The sequence below is a fragment of the Podarcis erhardii genome (genome assembly GCF_964252035.2).
Source record: "Podarcis erhardii genome assembly, chromosome: 2".
NCBI classification, from domain to species: Eukaryota; Metazoa; Chordata; class Lepidosauria; order Squamata; family Lacertidae; genus Podarcis; species Podarcis erhardii.
In genome coordinates this window covers 6531279-6553485 of record NC_138498.1, presented here as the reverse complement: position 1 = coordinate 6553485, position 22207 = coordinate 6531279, and the positions used below count along the sequence as shown (strand labels likewise).

General features: G+C 46.1%; 2 protein-coding genes across 3 annotated transcripts in view; both read right to left on the bottom strand.

The window, feature by feature from the left end:
- Window positions 1–17063, bottom strand: part of LOC309332172 (retinol dehydrogenase 7-like) — a 66223-nt gene extending 49160 nt beyond the window's left edge. The window contains exon 1 of the mRNA XM_081845103.1: window positions 16552–17063. The gene's annotated coding sequence lies outside the window, so the exon portion shown is untranslated. The remainder of the gene's footprint in view (window positions 1–16551) is intronic.
- LOC309332138 (retinol dehydrogenase 7-like) overlaps window positions 1–20327 on the bottom strand; it is a 30912-nt gene extending 10585 nt beyond the window's left edge. The window contains exons 1-3 of one of the 2 annotated variants that reach the window (XM_081845004.1): window positions 20235–20327; window positions 16125–16446; window positions 7705–7963 (exon numbers count right to left, since the gene is read on the bottom strand). In XM_081845004.1, coding sequence (XP_081701130.1) covers window positions 7705–7963; window positions 16125–16446; window positions 20235–20312 — 659 coding nt within the window. In that variant the 5' untranslated portion in view covers window positions 20313–20327. Of the gene's footprint in view, window positions 1–7704; window positions 7964–16124; window positions 16447–17151; window positions 17366–20234 lie in introns of those variants that run through there. The other variant, XM_081845005.1, reaches the window with a different exon arrangement.
- Between the last annotated feature and the right edge of the window lie 1880 nt (window positions 20328–22207).

Below are 22207 nucleotides of genomic sequence, written 5' to 3'. Positions count from 1 at the left end.
AAAGACCATTCCAGCCAATTTTGGCCACTCAGTCTCTGACACGGCATATTATATTTTTTTATATAATATTTTTATTAAGTTTATGAAATACAGAAAAAAGAAATAAAGACAGATATAGAAAATAAAGTAGAGAAATTACAAATTTCCATAATCCTTTTTTCCAACACATCTATTGGACTTCCCCACATCCTCCAAACCCTGCATTCTCTGTGATACAAAACATCAGCAATTTGTTAACTTGTTTCAAAACTTATTGTATCTTTCATTTTATCATGTTACCTAATTTCCAAAGTGTTGTAACCCACATCTTATACGTTTTAGCTTAAACGTAATAAAGTTATTTCATTATTCCACCTCTGACTTCTTGTACCTTAATTTCCATTTCATTAATTTACAATTGCTGAAGCTAGAATTTCCTAAAAAGTGCATTTTTTAACATTCATACAACTTATAGTGTTTTTTCAAATAGTCTTTAAATTTTTCCCAGTCCTCCTCGATTGTTTCTTCTCCCAAGTCTCGGATTCTGCCAGTCATTTCAGCCAGTTCCATGTAATCCATCAACTGCGTCTGCCATTCCTCCAGCGTGGGTAAATCTTGTGTCTTCCAATGCTTAGCAATCAGGACCCTTGCTGCTGTGGTAGCATACATAAAAAAAATTCTATCTTTCTTAAGTACTCTCTGGTCCACAATGCCCAGAAGAAAGGCCTCCGGTTTCTTAGGTAAGGTAAATCTAAGTACCTTTTTTAGTTCATTATGAATCATCTCCCAAAAGGCCTTCACTTTCGGGCAAGTCCACCAGAGATGAAAGAATGTCCCTTCCGCCTCTTTACATTTCCAACATTTATTGTCAGACAGGTGATATATCTTAGCAAGTTTGACTGGGGTCATGTACCACCGGTATATCATTTTCATAATATTTTCCTTCAAGGCACTACATGCCGTAAATTTCATTCCGGTGTTCCATAACCTTTCCCAGTCTTCAAACATAATGTTGTGTCCCAAGTCCTGTGCCCATTTTATCATGGCGGATTTGACTGTCTCGTCCTGTGTATTCCATTTAAGCAGCAAGTTATACATTCTCGAAAGTAGTTTATTTTTTGGCTCTAACAGTTCTGTCTCTAATTTCGATTTTTCCACCTGGAATCCAACCTTTTTATCCACTTTAAAAACCTCCTGGATTTGAGCATAGTGCAACCAATCTCGCACCTTGTTTTTCAATTTTTCCAAGCTCAGCAACCTCCAATTGTCTCCAATTTTTTCAATTATTTCCCAATATTTAGGCCAGTAGGCTTCCATGTTAAGTCTCTTACGTGCCTTGGCCTCCACCGGTGAGAGCCACCTCGGAGTCTTACTCTCCAATAAGTCCTTATATTTTGTCCAGACCATCAAAATTGCTCTTCTGACAATATGGTTTTTAAACAATTTGTGAACTTTAACCTTGTCATACCACAAATATGCATGCCACCCAAAAGCATTATCAAACCCCTCCAGATCTAGGACATCAGTGTTTTCCAATAAAATCCAATCTTTCAACCAGCAGAAGGCTGCAGATTCATAATATAACCTCAAGTCTGGCAGGGCAAATCCCCCTCTTTCTTTCGCATCAGTTAGTATTTTAAACTTTATTCGGGGCTTTTTGCCCTGCCAAACAAACTTGGAAATATCCTTCTGCCGCTTTCCAAAACATTCCACTTTGTCCACGATCTGTAGGGCCTGGAACAGAAATAACATTTTCGGCAATACATTCATCTTTATAGCTGCTATTCGGCCCAACAAGGAAAGTTTCAATCTTGACCATATTTCCAAGTCTCTTTTAATTTCTGACCAACATTTCTCATAATTATCTTTAAACGAATTCAAATTTTTGGAGGTCAGATACACCCCTAGGTATTTTACTTTTTTAACCACATTTAATTCCGTTTCTTTCAGGAACTCATCTGTTTCTGTAGTTGTCAAATTTTTTGCTAGAACCTTAGTTTTTTGCTTGTTCAGCTTAAATCCCGCCACCCGACCAAAGTCAGAAATTAATTCTAACACTCTTTTAGTACTAGAGACTGGCTCCTGTAATGTTAATACCAAATCGTCTGCAAAAGCTTTCAGTTTATATTGTTTCACTCCGACCTCAATTCCTTGTACAGACCGGTCCTTTCTAATCATGTTCAATAGCACCTCCAGGACTGAAATAAACAATAGGGGGGATAGGGGGCACCCCTGTCGTGTCCCTTTTTCTATTTTGAACTCCTCTGTCACCACATTGTTAACAATCAATTTAGCTTTTTGCTCTGAATAAATTGCTTCTATTCCATTTTCAAACCCCCGCCCCACTCCCATCCCTTCCAAATTTTTCTTCATGAACATCCAAGAAATGTTGTCGAAGGCTTTCTCCGCATCAATGAAGATTAAAACCGCTCTAGTATTGAGATTTGTTTGTAGGAGTTCCAAAATGTCAATAATATTTCTTGTATTATCAAACAAATGCCTACCGGGGAGAAAGCCGGCCTGGTCCTTATGGATCACTTCATTAAGTACTTTTTTAAACCTACTTGCCAAAATATCCGCAAAAAAATTGTAATCCACGTTTAGGAGTGAGATGGGGCGGTAGTTCTTAAGCTGGGTCTTTTCAGTTTCTTGTTTAGGTATCAATGTGATGAAAGCTTCTTTCCACGTCTCCGGTGCCTTCCTCCCCTCCATAATCTGATTGCAGACCTCCAACAGAGGTTGTATCAAATAATCCTTCAAAACCTTATAGTATTTGGAGGTAAGTCCATCAGGACCTGGAGATTTGCCTAATTGAAGGTTCTGAATGGCACTTTCAATTTCTTGCTGGGTGATATTACTATTCAGGGTAGTTCTCATTTCCTGAGTTATTTTTTGTAATCCATTGGTTTTAAGAAATTGATCCATCTCAAAGTCTTTCTGTGGCCCTTGTGAATAGAGTTCTTTAAAATATCTCTGGAAACACTTTCTAATTTCCTCGGGTTTCTGAACCGTTCTCCCTTCAATCTCTAGATTTGTGACTGTGTTAAGTTTTTGTCTCTTTTTCAACTGCCATGCTAGCAGTTTCCCACACTTGTTTGCTGATTCGAAGGATCTTTGTTTCATCTGTTTAATTTTCCATTCCACCTCCTGATTTATCAATTTCAAATATTGTGCCCGGAAAAATTTCACTTCTCTCAGCACTTCCACCGACTTAGGCCTAGATCTTAATTTTTTCTCTCCTTCTCTTATTTTCTCCAATATCTTCTCCTTCTTTTCATTCCAGAGCTTTTTCTTAATCGTATTTTGTTGTATTAGAAACCCTCTCATAACTGCTTTACTTGCGTCCCAGATTGTTCTTTTTTCCACAGTGGTGTTTAAGTTTATTTCAAAATAGTCCTTTAAAGTTTTTTGGGCCTTCTTAACAATCTCCTGATCCCTTAATAAGGTGTCATTCATTTTCCATCTAAAGGATCCGGTTATGCTTAGTCTCAATTCCACTTTCAATGCATTATGGTCGGAGCAGGTTTTTGGGCAGATTTCCACTTTTCTAGTCTTAGGTGCCAGTCCTCTAGTTATCCATATTTGGTCGATTCGTGTCCATGTCAGATGAGCTTCAGAAAAGAAAGTTCCTTCTTTTCCTAAGGGGTTCTTAACCCTCCATATGTCAATTAAATCCATATTGTCAGTCATTTCAAAAAAAGTTTTAGGTAGTCTGCCATCTTTCGTTATGTTAGCACTTTGCGACTTATCCATGTTTACAGATACGACCCCATTCATATCGCCCAACATAATGATGTTGTTATAATCTAAGTAGTCCAGCATAATCTCATGCAGCTTCCTAAAAAATTCCGATTTTCCTTCATTTGGAGCATATATTCCTAATATCAAAAATTTTTCCCCTTGTGTCTGAATTTCAATCGCCAAAATTCTGCCATGTTCATCTTTAAATAAAAATTTCGGTGACAGGCTCTCCTTTGCATAAATCACCACTCCTCTTTTCTTAACTTTATCCGAAGAAATAAATTCTTGGCCTAATCTTTTATTAATTAACACTTTTCTGTGGAGCCTTGTCACATGTGTTTCTTGCAAGCAAATAATGTCCAATTGTTCTTTTTTCAAAATATGAAATACTTTTCTTCTTTTTTCCGGAGAGTTTCCGCCATTTATATTCCAGCTAAGAAGCTGCAGAGACATCCTGGTTTAATTGATGGGTCTTACAATGGGGTGTCTAGGTTTTCCTCCGATCCCGGAGGTGGTGGTGCTGGTCCAGATCCAGACGGTGTAGGTTTTGGTGGTGGTCCCGGTGGTAGTGGTGGCCAAGAAGCTGCAGCTCCTTTTTGGAGGTCCTCCTCGTGGTCGTGTAGGAACTTCTGCTGATCCTCAGGTGTTTTGATTCTTACTTTCCTTTCTTTATAGGTAAATGATAGTCCTTGTGGAAACTCCCACCTATAAGGAATTGCGTTATGTCTTAACAATTCGGTCAGGTCTGTGTAGGTGGTCCTAAGATCCAATAGATGTTTGGGTATATCTCTGTAGATTTCAGCCTTTTTACCTTCTATCTCCAAAGATTTTTTAAAATGTAGGCCTAATATCTTATCTCTTTCCTCTCTTGATCTCAAAATAACCAAACAGTCTCTAGCCTTATCTTTCTTTACCGATCTTCCCAGTCTAAAGGCCGTCACGATTTTGAAATCTTTATCTTCCTCAATTCCCCAGAATTTGGAAAATAGAAGTGTCAGAAATCCCTCTAAATTACCTGCCTCCAATTCTGGGATGGCCCTTAACCTGAGATTATTTTCCTTGCTTTTCAATTCAACCAGTGACAGGTAGGCTTGTTGTTCCCCTACCTGTCTTTTCAGAGGCCTTACTTCCCCCTTAATCTCATCAACTTTTCGGTTTGCCTGCTCTGCTTTTTGATTGGCTTCCACAGCTAATTTATAATTTTCAGCCGTAGCTCCTTGCAAATTCTCAATTGCCTGAGTATGCTGGGAAACCTGCTCAGTTAGTTTACTAATAGAGGATGTGGCTTGGTCAATTTTTGATGATTGATTGTCCACCTTTTGGTTTAAAATTGCCAGTTGCTCCAAAATTTGTTTCAAGACTGATTCAGATCCTCCAGTTGCCATATCTTCTGTGGCAGGCTGCTCAATTTCCACCTCCTGTGCTGTTAGCACAGTTGGGACAGATGATCTACGTTGATGAGTTAAAGTTGTTTGAACAAGTTGCACAGATTTCTTTTCTTTTTCTTTTTCTTTAGCTTTGGCTGCTCTTGTTTTCCCTGGGCCGCTCATTCCACACCTGCCTCAGTTCAAGGTCAAATTGTCTTTTATTCCATGAGAGAGACAAGTTCAAAATATAAACAATTAAACCACAAGAAGTCTCAATAAAGTACAGTTCCCAGGCCTCTATGTCTCCACAATCCTCTAGGGGGAGTATTTCAAAGTTTCAAGAAAGGAAAGAACTCTTTTCCGCCATTGAAGTTCCTATGTTCCCCGTATTAAGTCTTTGTAATTCCTGACTACAAAAGGAAGATTCCCAAGGCTTTCTATTTCTTAAATAAAAGCCACAAGGTGTCAAGAGTGGTCCCAGCAACAATGTTTAAACGTTAGTATCTCAGTCTATGTAACAGTTTAAACTTCAGCAACAGTATCGGCAGTTTGACAGTTCTCTATTACACTCTGGCAGCCCGACGACTAGGTTGTCCCTTTTAACTCCGTATAGCTCAAAAATAGGAAGAAAGTTCCAAAAATAGAGTCCACTGGTTTCACAAAAATTTCCCTTTTAACTTCTAAAAACAAAGTCTATCAATGCACCTTTGTTCTGCTTTTACGATCCTTTTTGGGCGCTCCAGCGACTTCAGAGCCCTTGCTTTGATCTAGTTAGCAGGATCGGAAGACGGACTTCCTGTTACTCGCCTCCCGTTTTCAGTCAAAATCCATAAATTTAGTCCAGAATTTAGTACCCCTTACTCACGGGTATGTAGCTGTCAAATTCGATGTTTTCAAGAAGAAAGGTCAGCGCTCATCGGCAGCAGCAGCGCGGCTTTGCATCCACGAAAAGAGCGATGAACTCACAGCGCCGCTCCCCCTTTCACGTTCCGGAGCCCCTTACGAGGTTCCTTCTTCGTTTCTGGGGGGGCTTTTGGCGCCCGCCGAGTCCCACGTCCACAGGCTCACTCTGCCTGTGGTTTTTCTTGATGGGTCTCCGCTTTGCTGCAGCGGACGACCCTTTTTCGCAGAGCCCCTCTTCACAGAGTAAAGAGGACCGCCATTGCTGTTCTGCGCCGCCTCCGGAAGCCTCTGACACGGCATATTAAACCCAAAGACCTGTCCCTAGGGATGGGCCATTCTTTCCCCTTCCCTTCTGTCGGCTAGAGTAGCTTAAATACTCACTCTTCTGCTAAACCGGGCATTCCGGAAAGCCTTGGCTCCATTGTTCCCCTCCGTCAGCAAACTCAGATCTGCCTTTGAAGCCTCTGGCAGTAGATCAAGCTGACCTGCAGGCTTTTAAGTTATGTTCTTTCTCACACTCTTGGCATGGTTCCATAACCTGAAGTTTTATTGCTTTTCCGTCCAGCTTACGCTTCCGTTGCGCCAGCTTTTCAAGCGCAGCCCCGGGAGAAAGCAATTAGCAGATGCACAGCTTTGGTCCATGTAAGAAAGACATTAAATCAAGTCCAGACAGCTTCTCTATTCTAGAAGCATTTTATTAAGCAAAAACAGCATATTTACAGGCCATCAGTATCCAGCTCCATTTTCTCTGACTCCTTTCTTCCTCGGAGCAGCGACCGAATGAAAAACGAAAGCACTTCTCACAGCACAACAAAGAGCTGTGACCTAACATCCTGGCTGATTTCCCGTGGAAGCCCTTCCCTCAGACGTGAGACACAGAAAGGTTAACCCTTTACCACCACACTCTACACGAACTATTCTAAGGAAAACAGGGGGACATCCATAGCATGTTCACCATTAATGAGAAGGTCCTGGACTGAGAGCCACACATCCAATTGCGGGCTTGTGATTTGAAAAGTTTGGTTCAAGGCCAGATGTGGGCATGACCTGTGCCTGGATACCTTCTTTTTTCTTTTTCTTTTGTTTTAAAAAAAGTTTTTATTATTAAAATAATTCAGCATTAATTCACACATATTGCGAATATACAAGCATACAAACATACATTTCATACAATCTTTAAAAATGTTCAAACATACCTACACTCAATCCCACAGATAATTCCTTTTCCCATCACCATCCACCACCCCTCACCCCACCTTAGTGTTAGACTTCCAATCTACTCAATTGCAATTTCTATCCACTTCTATTACTTTCTTTCACACACCTTTAACCTAATTTCATGCTTCTTTTTCTATTACACATTGTTATCCATCTTATTTAGTATTTCAGTATTTAAAACGGAACTTGTTTATTCTAACAGGAGTTCTGATTTTTCAATATGGTTTTGCAAGTATCCTTTAGACACCTTCCAGTCCCTGTCCATCTTCTCTTTTGAGATCCTTCCTGGATACATTCATCTCAAGTTGTGTGAGTCTTGGGCAAAGCCCTGGGCAGCTGCCATAATTCCCAGCTCTTTCTTCCCTGCAGCCCACTTTCCCCAGACTTGGCAACTAAACCAGGAGGACTCGCATCAGCCACTTCCAGCCTGGCAAGTGGTTAGGGAGTGTGGCACTAAAGTAAGCAAAAGAAGACATTAAAGAGCTGCTGTTTTTACCTCAGGCTGTCAGAGAAGGCTTCCACACCAAACTTGGATGGGCAGTAACCACCTCCATAGATTACCAGGCGTCCATTCACACTGGAGATGTTGACCACCCTCCCTCTGGCTCTCCTCACCAGGGGCACCATGTGTAGTGTCACATCAATCATCCCAAGAAGGTTGACATTGATCACCTTTGCAAAGTCATCTTTGGTCAGCCATTCGTTGGGACCTGATGGTAGAGCTGTGCCTGCGTTGTTCACCAAGCCCCAAAGCCCTGTGAGAAAGAACATATGTTTTTCCTATTAGCAACCGTAACCTACATGAATTTAGCTGCGTCTCTCACTGGATTTAGTGTAACTGGAGGGAGGGAGTTAGGGAAAGGGGGAGAGAAAGAGAGAGAAATGGAAAGTGGACAGGCAGGAGAGAGGCAGCAGCTCTGGTAGAGATGGGAGGGAGGAGCTGAGCTCAGCAGAAGAGGAGGGGGAAAGAAAGCAAGGCAGACATAAGGGACAACTGACTTTCGGGGTTGGTGTGTTCTGCGACAAGCACACAGAGTACAATGAAATTCAGTGTTTGTGGGGAGGGTTAATTTGATTGTACACAGGTTGTACATTGACAATAAAGGTATTATTATTATTATTATTATTATGCAGCATTTTCCCTTGAAATAAGGGGCAATCCCCTATTACAAGGGACAAGTGGAAACCCCACCAAGACACACACGTCACCTGGCCAAGCTGCTGCTGTGAACCCTCCTTGTGGGTGGGCAGAGGTGAGGGCAGAAAAGAAGTGAGAGGCAATTTCTCCAGCCAAGCCAGCAATGCCTTCCTTGTAACAGCGGAGCAGACATTTGTGTATGCTTGGCAGCGGTGAAAGCAAGACTTGCAAAGGATGAGATCCGGGAAAGGACTTTGCTAATTTACCCAGCAGCTACAGTGGTGGCAGGCTGCTGATTTGCATGCAAGTCCCCCCCCCCACCAATTCATTGTCAATCACAATGAAAAAGCTTGCTTGCTTTTCTCTCCCTTTCTTTCCTGCCCAGCAGTAGCATGGGGGGGGCATAGGGCAGCATGGGGGGGCATAGGGCAGCATGGGGGTCTATAGTGTGGCACAGTGGCTGCTGTGTGTTGTGGGTTGGGATTCTCGGGTTGCCACGCTGCTGTTGCCCAGAGTTTTGCTGCATTCAGAAACTCCTCACGCAGCAAAACCCCCAAAATGATACAGTACAGTGGTACCTCGGGTTCAGGTTACAACTCCGCTAACCCAGAAATAGTACCTTGGGTTAAAAACTTTGCTTCAGGATGAGAACAAAAATCGTGCAGCGGCGCGGCAGCAGTGGGAGGCCCCAATAGCTAAAGTGGTGCTTCAGGTTAAGAACAGACATCTGGAACAAATTAAGCACGTAACTAGAGGTATCTCTGTATTAAAAAAGTAACCAAAAGAACAAAAAAAAGCCTATGCCCATCTCTGTTAAATTTACCTTCTATTTTCATATAATTATTCTTCTTTTCCCTTTGCAGTTAAAACAATCAATTCTCTTTCCCCACACCAAGAGTTTGACTTAGCGTGGGAACCCCAAAGACTAGAGAAAATATCTGTCAAACTGGAATGTTGTTTCAACTTTTCAACTCAGCATCCTTGACAAACGACAATTCCCAGGATTCCCAGAGGGGGTGTCCCATGTTCTCAGGCACCAAATATCTGGAGCTGGCTCTGATATTCATTATTAAATTCTAAGGTATTTCCTGAATTGTTATGCTTATTCCTTTCACACATTGTCAGCCTCTTTGGGCACAATTATGTGGGGAAAGTTGCTGTCAGGGGTTCAGGGAGAGAGGCGCAGATGAGGGAGGAGACAGAGAGCGAGGGGGAAGGATTCCAGGGTGACGAGGAAGAGGACGACAATGACCCAAGATTGTCCATGAGTCCGTCCAGTGAATCGGAGGACTCCCAAAAGGGAGCCCCTCTGGTCAAGCCAAGGGGAGCTAGAAGGGGAAGCAGTCAGGAGCAGGGAAACGAAGGGGGAACCCCCAGTGGGAGTTGGAGATCGGGACCGGCTGCTCCGCCGGAACGGAGTGAAGGGGGTGGAGTGACCGGTGTGTCAGAAGGAGCAGAACAGGAAGCAGAGAGGGGAAGGAGATCAGGGCAAGACGTCCTGCCGGAAGGGGAGGAAAGTAGTATCGAGAGCAGTGTAACTGTCGAAGGGAAGGTCAGGAGCAACGTACGCGCGCCAAGTTCAAAATGGGAGGCGCGCGGAAGTGAAGAGAGTCCTGGGGAGGAGCCTGGTCCCAAAGCCCGAAGGAGGGGGGGAGGAGGCGCCAGAGGATTCAGCCTCTGGGGAGTCCCGAAGGGAGAGAACACAGGGGGGCAGAAAGACCCTGCGGAAAAGGAAAGAGAGGAAGAGGTGGACCAGTACAAGCCTCTTAAACTGGTGTAGAGGCGGGACTGACTCAGAGGGGACTTCAGCGGTCTAAGCGTAACAGACGTAGAGTCACGGAGCTCGGATGTGAAGCTAAGAATGTTCTTCAATAAAAGCTTTTGTACATAAGCCGGACTGGACTTTGGTCTCTTGTGAGCTGGGACCACGGGTGACTCTGACAGTAAGTCCCCTCTCTAAGAACGCAAAAAAATTTTTTTGCAAAGCTCACGAACGGTAGCGGCCATGAGTGCGGAGGAGCAGCTGACGACGCTGTGAAACGCAGTTACAGACCTCACCGCTGCAGTCATTGCATCTCAGAAGAAGAGTGATGAAGCGGAGAAGCGCTGCCAGGACCTGCAAACAAGGTGGGAGCGTGCAGCCAGGGAAGGGTTCCCAGGGTCCAGATCGGAGGGAATTGGACTTGGAAGGCGGGGGGGGGCAGTCTAGTCACCCACTTCGATGGGAACCTGAAGCACTACCCAAGTTTCAGAGCAGACGTCTTGTATGCACTGCATTTGCTTCGTAATGACTTTAAAGATGAAGAGGAGAAAGTGGGGTTTATTGTGTCTCATTTGCATGGGGAGGCAAGAGCTTGGTTGCGCCATTTGTGGCGCGAAGACGGCCCTGCCCGCCGCGATTCTGATGAATTTATTAAAGCGATGGATGCTTGTTTCCAGTCAACCGTGGATCTTGATCTTGCGCGCAGGGAAATGCACGGGCTGCGGCAAGGCAGAGCCACTGTGCGTCAGTATCATTCACGATTTTTCGCGTTACTGACTGTATTAGGCTGGGAGAAGGACTGCAAACCAGTGAGAGATTTGTTCTGGGAGGGTCTCAGCAGCCCCATAAAAGATGAACTTGCCAGGGGAGACAGACCTCAGACCCTGGAGGACGTCGTGCAAAGGGCTCTTGCGATAGGGGTACGGGACGAAGAATGTCCTTGGCACAATGAGGAGGGACGCCAGGCGCGTGCACCGGCAAGGACGCCTCCTTTTCTCCCCAGAGACTTCAGCCAGGCACATCCCTCGCCTCTGGCGCGGCAGGGGGAGGAACCGATGGAAATTGGTGGTGCTAAGGCTCAAGCAACAGCCAGAGTCCCATCTTCCGGTGCAGTAAAGGCGAAGCCTCCTAGAGGGAACAGGAAATGCTACATCTGTGACAGTGCACAGCACATGGCGAAAGAGTGCCCCCAGAGGCCCCAGAAGCACACTGCAGCCTTAGCAACAGTGGCAGCAGAAGTGCTGCAAGAAGAGCAACCTCAGGGAAACGACAGTGCCTGGCTGGAAGCAGAGCTGCTGGGGCTCAGCCAGGCGAATCTGTAGAGCAGTCCCCAGTGCCTTTGCAACGTACAGACCCTTTACCACCTAAGCCAACGGTGCAGCTCACTGCAACACTCCAGTTGCCGAACGGAACCACCCTGGAAGTCCCCATCACGATCGATTCTGGGAGCAACGCGGACTTTGTGGGGGTGCATTTCGTCAAGCAGCATCACATAGCGCTTCTGCCCGCGACAACGCCTCTAAACGTAGTCACGGTTGATGGCAGGAAATTGCTGGGAGGACAAGTTGTGCAACAGACGCCTCCCATGGAGATGCGGATTGGACATCATAGAGAAGTCATTAGCTTCAATGTCACCCGCCTGTCGGACACGCCTATAGTACTAGGCATGAGTTGGCTGGAGAGGCACAGTCCTGCGATAGCGTGGTACCAACGGCAGATCACCTTTTGCTCATCATACTGTGCTCAACATTGCATCCAGTCCAGCCAGGAGGAGGGGGCGGAGCAGCAGCTGCAACTTGGCATGGTGCAGGCAGTTCCTCGCAAGTACGAGAGTTTCCTGGAGGTTTTCTGCGAGAAGGAAGCTGACCAGTTGCCGCCCCACAGACCTTACGATTGCGCGATCGACCTGTTGCCGGGGGCGCAGCTGCCGACTGCGAAGCTGTATTCCATGTCTGAGGACGAGATGCAAGAACTCAGGGAGTTCATAGAGCATAATTTGAAGCGTGGATTCATCCGGGAGTCCAAAGCAGTGGGGGGCAGTCCTGTGTTTTTTGTAAAGAAGAAGGACACGCCCCAGAAGAGACTCATTGTGGATTACAGGGCCGTCAATTCCATGACCAAGCCCAAGGCCTTCCCCATGCCCAAGATTGATGACCTCCTAGCGACCGTGCGGAAGGGGAAGATCTTCACCAAGTTGGATCTGCGTGGAGCGTATAATCTCATCCGTATCCGGGAGGGCGATGAGTGGAAGACGGCCATGTTCACGCCTCTGGGCACGTATGAATACAGAGTTATGCCGTTTGGTCTCCAAAATGGATCTCACGTCTTCCAAGCCTTTATGCATCACGTGCTGGCGGGGCTCCTCTACAAGAAATGTGTGTGTTTCCTCGACGACATCCTGATCTTTTCGGAATCGCAGGAAGCTCATGAAAGAGACGTGAAGGAGGTCTTGCAGAGACTACGCGAACACAGGCTCTACGCCAAGTTGGAGAAATGCCAGTTTGATGTGACGGAGGTGGATTTCCTCGGCTACAAGCTGTCTGACAAGGGGCTGGCCATGGACAGCGTCAAGGTCCGCGCGGTGTTGGACTGGAAGAGCCCACGCAATCGGAAGGAGGTCCAGAGATTTGTCGGGTTCGCCAATTTCTACCGCAAATTCATCAGGGGTTTTGCAAAGGAGACGGCAGCAATCACGGACACTCTCAGTTCCAAGAAGAAGAAGTTCGCTTGGACGGAACAGGCGGAGCGCTCTTTTAGGAAGCTTAAAAGCCTCTTCGCTTCCGAGGAGCAGCTGCTGCACGTGAATCCGGGCAGACCCATGTGAGTAGAGACCAACGCCTCAGACAGAGCGGTGGGAGCCGTGCTCCTGCAAGAAGATTCGCAAGGAAATTGGAGACCCGGTGCCTTTTACTCCCGAAAGCTCAGCAAGGCAGAGCAAAACTACACCATATGGGACAGGGAGCTGTTGGCCATTCACGCTGCCTTCAAAGCGTGGCGACACTTCCTCATAGGAGCCAAGCACACGGTGCAGGTCCGTACGGATCACAAGAACTTAGAGTATTGGCGCACGGCGAAGCTCCAGAGCCAAAGACACATGCGCTGGGCTGAATTCTTCGCGGATTTCGACTTCAGGATAGAATACATCCCGGGAGATTCCAACGTTATAGCCGACGCGCTCTCCAGGAAGCCGCAATATCTCGAGGAAGCAGCGCCAGTGGCAGCCAAGCACATTTTCGCACCGCAGGTGTGGACGTGCGCTACCATCGCAGTCGACCTGGACGCGGTGCGACGTGCGCTGCAAGTGGATCGATTTGCACAATCCAAGATGGAGGCGCTGCGCAGGGGTTCGCAGAGAGACGATGAGTTCCAATTACGCGACGGGCTGTTAACTCACAAAGGTGCCCTCTACGTACCGGGCGAAGAGCTCCGCGCAAGGGTTCTGCAGCAGTTGCACGACGCCCCCAGTGCGGGCCACTTCAGCAAGGAGAAGACAATAGAACTGGTGGCCAGGGACTTTTGGTGGCCCCAGATGCGGGGGGAGATAGCGGATTACGTCGCCAGGTGTGACACTTGTCAGAGGTCCAAGCCAGTGCACCAGAAGCCAGCGGGGTTACTGGAACCGCTGGAGACGCCACAGCAACCGTGGGAGAGGGTGGCGCTGGACTTCGTCACTGACCTGCCCAGCTCCAGAGGCAAGACGGCGGTGCTGGTGGTGGTGGACCTGTTCACCAAGATGGCGCACTTCATTCCTTGCGCGAAGGTGGCAACGGCGGAACAGACCGCCAAACTCTTCGTCGATCACGTGTTCAAGGTGCATGGGCTGCCACAATCCATCCTGTCCGACAGGGGGCGCCAATTTGTTTCTACTTTTTGGCGGAAGCTTCTAGGTATCCTGCACGTCAAGATCAACCTAACGTCGGCAAGGCATCCGCAGACCAACGGCCAAGCAGAGAGAGTCAACGCGATCATGCAGCAGTACCTGAGGTGTTACGCCAATCAGCGCCCGGCGGCGTGGGTGGACTACCTGCCGATGGCGGAGTTTGCCTACAACAACACGAAGCACGCGTCGACGGGGGTGACGCCGTTCTTCGCGAACAATGGTCGTCATCCCAGAACCTTCCCGGGGTTCATAACACCAGGAGAGGGGGTGACGCAAGAGGCCGACCAGTTCGCAGCAGAATTGCAAGAGGTGCACGAGGAGCTGCGGAGACATTTGGAGCTAGCCAAACAAGCATATAAGGTGCAGGCAGACAAAAACAGGAGAGTGGGAGAGGACATCCAGGTGGGGGACTGGGTATGGTTAGCAGCCCAAGCGATGCCAGCCAGGTCGTTGGCTAAGAAGAAGCTGGGACACAGGCAGCTAGGGCCATACCAGGTGGAGGCTAGGATCAACCCTGTAGCTTTTCGACTGGCCCTCCCCGAAGGTTCCAGAGTGCACCCGGTCTTTCATAGGTCGGTGCTCACTCCCTACAAGACCCCGCACAGGTTTCAGGAGTCTGAAACAGTACCGCACCCACGCACAAAGTCACCCGAGAGGGAGGGGGCGCCCAGGGCCGAACCACTCAACGAGGTCACTGAGATCCTGGGCTCGAGATGGGGGGTAGAGGGAGTAGAATACTTTCTAGCCAGAGAGGGTACCCCGGCCAGTGCCAATATTTGGGTGCCGGACTACGCTTTAGACGAACCTCTTCTGAAAGACGAGTTCCATGCACTTTTCCCGCATAGACCCATGCCAGCCGAGTACTTTGATGACTGGCTCTTTACGCCCACACTTTCAGACAGTACTTTCAGGGGCTTTTCTTCCGCCGAGGAGAGAACGCCAGACTCTAGCCCGCCCAGGGGATCGTGTTCGGGGGTAGACACAGAACCTTCTTATTGGTGGGACGGGCAACCAGAGGAAGACTGGCGCAAGAAATGGCTGACGGGGCCTTGGCAGGCAGCACCAGACGAAGTAGCAATGGAAGAGGGAGCCGAGAACACCTTGGGTGAAGAACCCGAATTCGAACACACATACACCGAGCTGCTAGCAGAGAACATTGAAGCAAACGAACTGTATCCTGCATCTACCTCCGAGGAGCTGCGGCTCCCACGACCTGCCTCCGATGGCCGGGAGGGGGGAAGGGGGGGCTTCGAGGGGGGGATGGATGTCAGGGGTTCAGGGAGAGAGGCGCAGATGAGGGAGGAGACAGAGAGCGAGGGGGAAGGATTCCAGGGTGACGAGGAAGAGGACGACAATGACCCAAGATTGTCCATGAGTCCGTCCAGTGAATCGGAGGACTCCCAAAAGGGAGCCCCTCTGGTCAAGCCAAGGGGAGCTAGAGGGGGAAGCAGTCAGGAGCAGGGAAACGAAGGGGGAACCCCCAGTGGGAGTTGGAGATCGGGACCGGCTGCTCCGCCGGAACGGAGTGAAGGGGGTGGAGTGACCGGTGTGTCAGAAGGAGCAGAACAGGAAGCAGAGAGGGGAAGGAGATCAGGGCAAGACGTCCTGCCGGAAGGGGAGGAAAGTAGTATCGAGAGCAGTGTAACTGTCGAAGGGAAGGTCAGGAGCAACGTACGCGCGCCAAGTTCAAAATGGGAGGCGCGCGGAAGTGAAGAGAGTCCTGGGGAGGAGCCTGGTCCCAAAGCCCGAAGGAGGGGGGAGGAGGCGCCAGAGGATTCAGCCTCTGGGGAGTCCCGAAGGGAGAGAACACAGGGGGGCAGAAAGACCCTGCGGAAAAGGAAAGAGAGGAAGAGGTGGACCAGTACAAGCCTCTTAAACTGGTGTAGAGGCGGGACTGACTCAGAGGGGACTTCAGCGGTCTAAGCGTAACAGACGTAGAGTCACGGAGCTCAGATGTGAAGCTAAGAATGTTCTTCAATAAAAGCTTTTGTACATAAGCCGGACTGGACTTTGGTCTCTTGTGAGCTGGGACCACGGGTGACTCTGACAGTTGCCTACAAATGAATACAGAGAGGCAATTCTAATCCCCCGTCCCACCAATAGCACAGAGGCAGCACAAGGATGGTAGAGATTCACCTTTGTTTCCAATGCACCCTTTCACCCACTCCGTCGCTGCCGCCACACTCTCTGTGCTGCTCACATCCAGAATGGTAGTTTTCAAGCGCTCTGAGGTGGCCTTGCCCAGCTGCTCTGCCCCCTTCTGCGTGAGACAGGCTGCCAGCACCCGCATGCCCCGGGCATCCAGATGCCTGGCAAGTAGGTTTCCAAAGCCAGAGTCACACCCTGTGATGAAGACATATTTCTCCGTCAGGTTCTCCACCGTCTGTCTCTCCTGGTACCATCGGTGAAGGAAGTAAAGCCCCAGCAGGGCAGCCAGGTAGACCCACATGGCTGAAACCTGCAGGGAAAGAGAATTCAAGCATTAGGAAGCATACACACCCCTGGCAGGACTTGGAGGGGCAAAAGTTGAATCCCTCCTCCATCACAGAGCTCAGCGGGAGACCTTTTATGTTGCCACTGCTGAATTTCGCCTCCCTTGCAGTGTTGTTGAGGGAAAGGAGAATTTTTGCATGGTGCAATGAGCTGCTTGGAGCAGAGGCAGGTTAAAGAAAAACAGGTCTAGCAAGCTGATCAGAAGATAACCTAATGACTTGCATGTACCTTTTAAAGTTCTGAACTTTTTCTGGAAATGTTTCTCAGCCTTTAAAGGGTGCCCAGGAAGAAGAAATTCAGGAAGTGAAGTTTCCTCTCTCCCCCAGCCTGAAGCTTGAGAAAAGTGTCACCTACTGAATATTAGCTTGAAAGAAAGTTGTTATAAGGACATGTTAGTGGAGACAGGAAGTTACTATCATGTATAATTGAAAAGGGAAGATTCAGGTAGGTAGCCGTGTGGGTCTCACACAGTCAAAATAAAAAATAAAACATTGTTCAGTAGCTCCTTATACACCAACTAGGTTTGTTCTGGTATAAACTTCCATGTGTCTGCGCACTTCTTCAGATACACATCCACACGAAAGCTTATACCAAAACAAACTTAGTTGGTCTATAAGGTGCTGCTGGACAATTTTTATTTTACTTTATTTTGAAAAGGGAAGAAACAGACCTGCAGCTGGTTAGAGGAAAGGCTCTCAGCTTCAGTTGTGTGGCAGAAAAAGCAATGCTTCCTTCTCCGGTTTGCAGTTGCTCCTTATCTGCCTGCTGCTGTTTTTCATACTCCACTGGCTGCAACAGGAGCTCCTCCCTTCTGGCAAGGATTGGCGAAACTTAACTGCCTTCTTTAAACTAATTGTGAAATCTGTTGGTGAGGGAATGTATGGATAGAGCAGATAAATTATTTGTCTAGAGACTTCCAGGTTAGCACCATCGGCAATAGCGTAATTCCTCTGATCCAGAGGAACCCGCTCCACGAAAATTGGGTCTTGCCGCCGCGGCGAAGGCAGAGACCCTTTAAAAATCCCAGGCGGAGGAAGCCTGGGAACGTGGGATTCGGCTGACACCAGGAGCGCCCCCCTACACGCAAGGAAACCCCTTTTCCGGGGATCCGAAGCGACGTGGGGTGAGTGGCGCGGTGTTTTGAATCGACCGCTATTTTTTCGGAGTGAAGCCGCACAGCCGTTGCCGGAGAGCGCTGACTTTTTCCTGTGGACAATTGGACTCTAAAACAAGTACCCGTGAGTAGAACGGAAAATTGGGCTAAGAAACATTTTAATTTGGCACTCAAGCGGGAAGGTCCTAAACAGGAAGCCCGCCTTCCGCTTTTGGAAATAGCCTGAAGCAAAAATTGTGCAAGCTAAAGTCTGGAAAGCTGTTCATAAAGGTCTAAAATTCCTCCTGTTTTAACCATCTAAACCCCTCTTGGAAGCAGGAGTAAAAAGGGGGAATTTTGACTGTTTAAGCCTGCAGGAGAGAGAGTAAAGAAAGATAAATTTCCACCATCTCAAACCTGGGAACGGGGTGTCAGAGACAGAGATTTTTGGTGAAGTTCATTGACTGTGAAAGGAACATCTTTTGACAGATAGCTAAAGAAGAGAAACAAATTATCTCCAATGTTGCCTTTTGCATTTAAAAGAAACCAAAAACTCGAAAAATGAAAGTAACTTTCTTTTGTTGGATCTGCTTTCAAAAGATGGATACAAATAGAAATTGTCTCCTCTAGAGGGAGTTTGTTAAATTGTTGCTGGAGTCGATCTGGGGACTTTCCAGCTGTGGTGATTAGGATCCTGGGAACAGACTGTGACCTTGAACAAAAATGTGTTTGGAAGAAGTTTTGGTGCTTGCTTTTTGCAAGACAAGGGCTTTGTTGGAGCAGATGCATGAGAAGATGGATTTGATGACTGTTGCAGTCAAAAATTTTGGACAAACAGTGAATTCTTATACAGAAATCATCCATGAGCCAACTCAAGAACCTGATTGGATAGAGCAAGTGCAAATGCAGAAGATAAGGGAAGAGGTTGCTGTTGAACCTCAAGTAAAGCCCGAGGCCCTACAGGAGCATAAGCCGTTGTTGTTGAAGGTTGAATCTGGAGTGGGCCAGGGGGGGTCTGGAGTTGTGGGGGTCCTTAAGTTTGGAGGGACTTTGAAACATGCTTTTAAATATTTTCTGGACTACACTGTTGACTGTGGGGAATGGGACTGTGGTAGAATGGGCCGATCTGCTGAGGAGAGACGGAGATATTTTCAAGTTGGAACATCCCCGAGACCTACTCCTCAATGAGAAAGGAAAGAAATTAAGAAAGAGGTCAACAAAAGATAAGGTAAAGTGCAAGTACAAACAAGAAGAAGATCTGCAGAAGGGACATGGAAGAGACTTAAGAGCCTCGGACACAAGATTACCAGGTTGATGGACTAGAAGAAATGGACAATAAGGACTGACATAACCCGAGACCAGGAAAAAGAGACACTGGATGAAGATTTGAAGAAAGTTTTTAAAGATTCATTTTGGGAATTAGTGTAAAATTAATGAGTATTAGGAAAAACGTTGGAATGAAACTATTTGGCTTTAGTAGAAATGATATAAGGAGTTATGTATAAATAAGTATTAAATTTTAAGCTTTAAGGTATTTTATGGTAAGATAAGGTTAAAATAAATTAAGGCAAACTGAATGACAGAATATAGTGAAAGATGGAAAGGATTTGTTGAGTTAATTAATAGGTTAGACTGTTAAGATAAATTACCTAATAAAAATTGAGAAAGATGGAAAGAATTTGCTGAAACAAATAATTAAACAAGAATACAAAAAGGGAGGTGTGAGGAGGTCGATGAAACAAGTAATTGGAAGATTAAGATATGGAATATTGGATTTGTTTTGTTTTTTTGTTTTTGTTTTTTATAGATATTGCTGTATGTTTTTTGTCTTTTTTATGTATTGTAATGTATGTTTTGTTAAATTTTCTGCTGTCTTTTTTTCTTCTTTTTTGTATTTTTAAACTTCTAATAAATATCATTAAAAAATATATATATTTGTCTAGAGCAGGAAGAAAGCCTGAGGTTGAGAGTATCTTTCTTGTGGAAGCACATCCCTCCTGCTGATAGAAAGATGGGCAGAGTGCTTGCAAAATTACATTTCACCTAGAGTAGGAAGGGTGAGGCTGGACCCGGCCAGCTTGCTTTGGTGCTTGAATTCTAGTACATATATAGAGAAAGACTCCACAAATTACTTTTAAAGATTTATATATATATTTATACTCCACCCTCCCCGGCCAAGAACAGGCTCAAGGCAGCTAACATCAGGTATAAAAACAATTGATTGAAATACAACTTGAACAGGATTCAAGTACAACTTAAAATGCAGCCTCATTTCAGTGGAAGCCCAGATCAAAAACTGTTTGGGGGGAGAAAACATCAAATCTTCACCAAGGCCAACTATCCAGATTGATCCTACGTGGGCCAGAAAAAAGTCAGGGAAGTCCCCAAATAGGAGTTCCATCACAGAAGGAAAAGGAAAGAGGGGGAGGGGTCAGGCTGATTCCAAGCCAAAGGCCAGGCAGAACAACTCTGTCTTACAGGCCCTGCGGAAAGAAATCAGATCCCGCAGGGCCCTGGTCTCATGAGACACAGCGTTCCACCAGGCCGGAGCCAGTGTTGAAAAGGCCCTGGCCCTGGTTGAGGCCAATCTGACTTCCTTAGGGCCCGGGACCTCTAGAGTGTTGCTATTTATGGACCTTAAGGTCCTCCGCGGGGCATACCAGGAGAGGTGGTCCCGTAGGTTTCCTTTCTGCTGCTGGTGTGCAGAAAGAGCGGTTAGAATGATTTGCAACCTGCATATTAGAAATAAACTAATGAAATATTAGACCTGTAACAACACAGGAGGCAAATTTAATCTTCTGGGGAAAGATTGCCTTCTGGGCATCTCTTCCTATCAGTTGCAGAGCTTCATGCTCCGGCACCGGGGGGCAAAGAGTAGACGGGTCCTGGGGGCCTGGTGCCCATCTGGGGCAGGGGGGCAGCCGCGATGGCACCGCACCGGGATTGCGCTGCCAGGGGCGACACACTCCCCCCACACTCCTCTTCCTCCGCCAGTGCTCCCTATGATAGCTAAATCAAATGAGGAACATCTGGAACTATTTTGGATGCCAAAGAAAAGAACTTTCCACATGGCTAAATTTTTGTCTGTTCGCTTATTGTTTACATAGTGTGGATGTCAATAACTTGGAGTGCTGAAACCATTCAGAACTGAAAGGAGTGATAAAGGGGAAAAGCTTGCCTGACATGGCATGATAGATATAGATGATAGATAGATAGATAGATAGATAGATAGATAGATAGATAGATAGATGATAGATAGATGATAGATTGATATAGATAGATAGATGATATAGATGATAGATAGATGATAGATAGATAGATATAGATAGATAGATAGATAGATAGATAGATAGATAGATAGATGATAGATAGATAGATGATAGATAGATAGATAGATAGATAGATAGATAGATAGATAGATAGATAGATAGATGATAGGTAGAGATAGATAGATAGATAGATAGATAGAGATAGAGAGATAGAGAGATAGATTAGATAGATGATAGATAGATAGATAGATAGATAGATAGATAGATAGATAGATAGATATGATAGATATAGATGATTGATTGATTGATTGATTGATGATAGATAGATGATAGATAGATAGATATAGATACATAGATAGATGATAGATAGATAGATAGATAGATAGATAGATAGATGATAGACAGATACAGATGATGATGATAGATAGATAGGTAGATAGATAGATAGATAGATAGATAGATTAGATATAGATGATAGATAGATAGATGATAGATAGATAGATAGATAGATAGATAGATAGATAGATAGATAGATATAGATGATAGAGATAGATAGATAGATAGATAGATAGATGATAGATAGATAGATATAGATGATAGATAGATGATAGATAGATAGATAGATAGATAGATAGATAGATAGATGATAGATAGATAGATGATAGATAGATAGATAGATGATAGAGAGAGAGAGAGAGAGAGAGAGAGAGATGATAGATAGATAGATAGATAGATAGATGATAGATGATGATGATAGATAGATAGATGATAGATAGATAGAGATGATAGATTTTTATTTTTGTCCCACCCTCCCTGGCTGGAGCTGGGCTGAGGGCAGCTAACATCATGAAACTAAGATGGTATACAAAGAACATAAGAACATAAAAACAGGCAATCAATTAGTTAAAATACATCTTAAAATTAGTTCAGAAGCAAATTAAAATCTGGACAGATAGCATCCACGGGTAAAATTGAGAATGTCCATTTGGTCCGAAGTCCCACGGACTTCCGGGTTGGCGCCATCGTTTAATGGCGGATTCCCTCCGAGCTCCGGAGGGAATCGGCTCTGTAGAGTCTGGGTCTTGCCACTGCGGCGACGCGGGGACCCTTAAAATCACAGGCGCGGAAGCCTGTGAACATAGAGACTCAGCGGGCACCATTTGCGCCCCCCCAATCCGTAAAGGAGCCTCTTTAGAGGCTTCGGAAACGGGGACGGGGTGCGGCACGGTGCTGAGAGTACTTCTTTTACTACGGAGTGAAGCCGCAAGCCATTATCGGAGAGCGCTGACTTTTTCCTTGGATCATTCGGACTTTAAAACATCAACCCGTGAGTAATACAGAAATTGGAACTTTAAAAAAAAAAA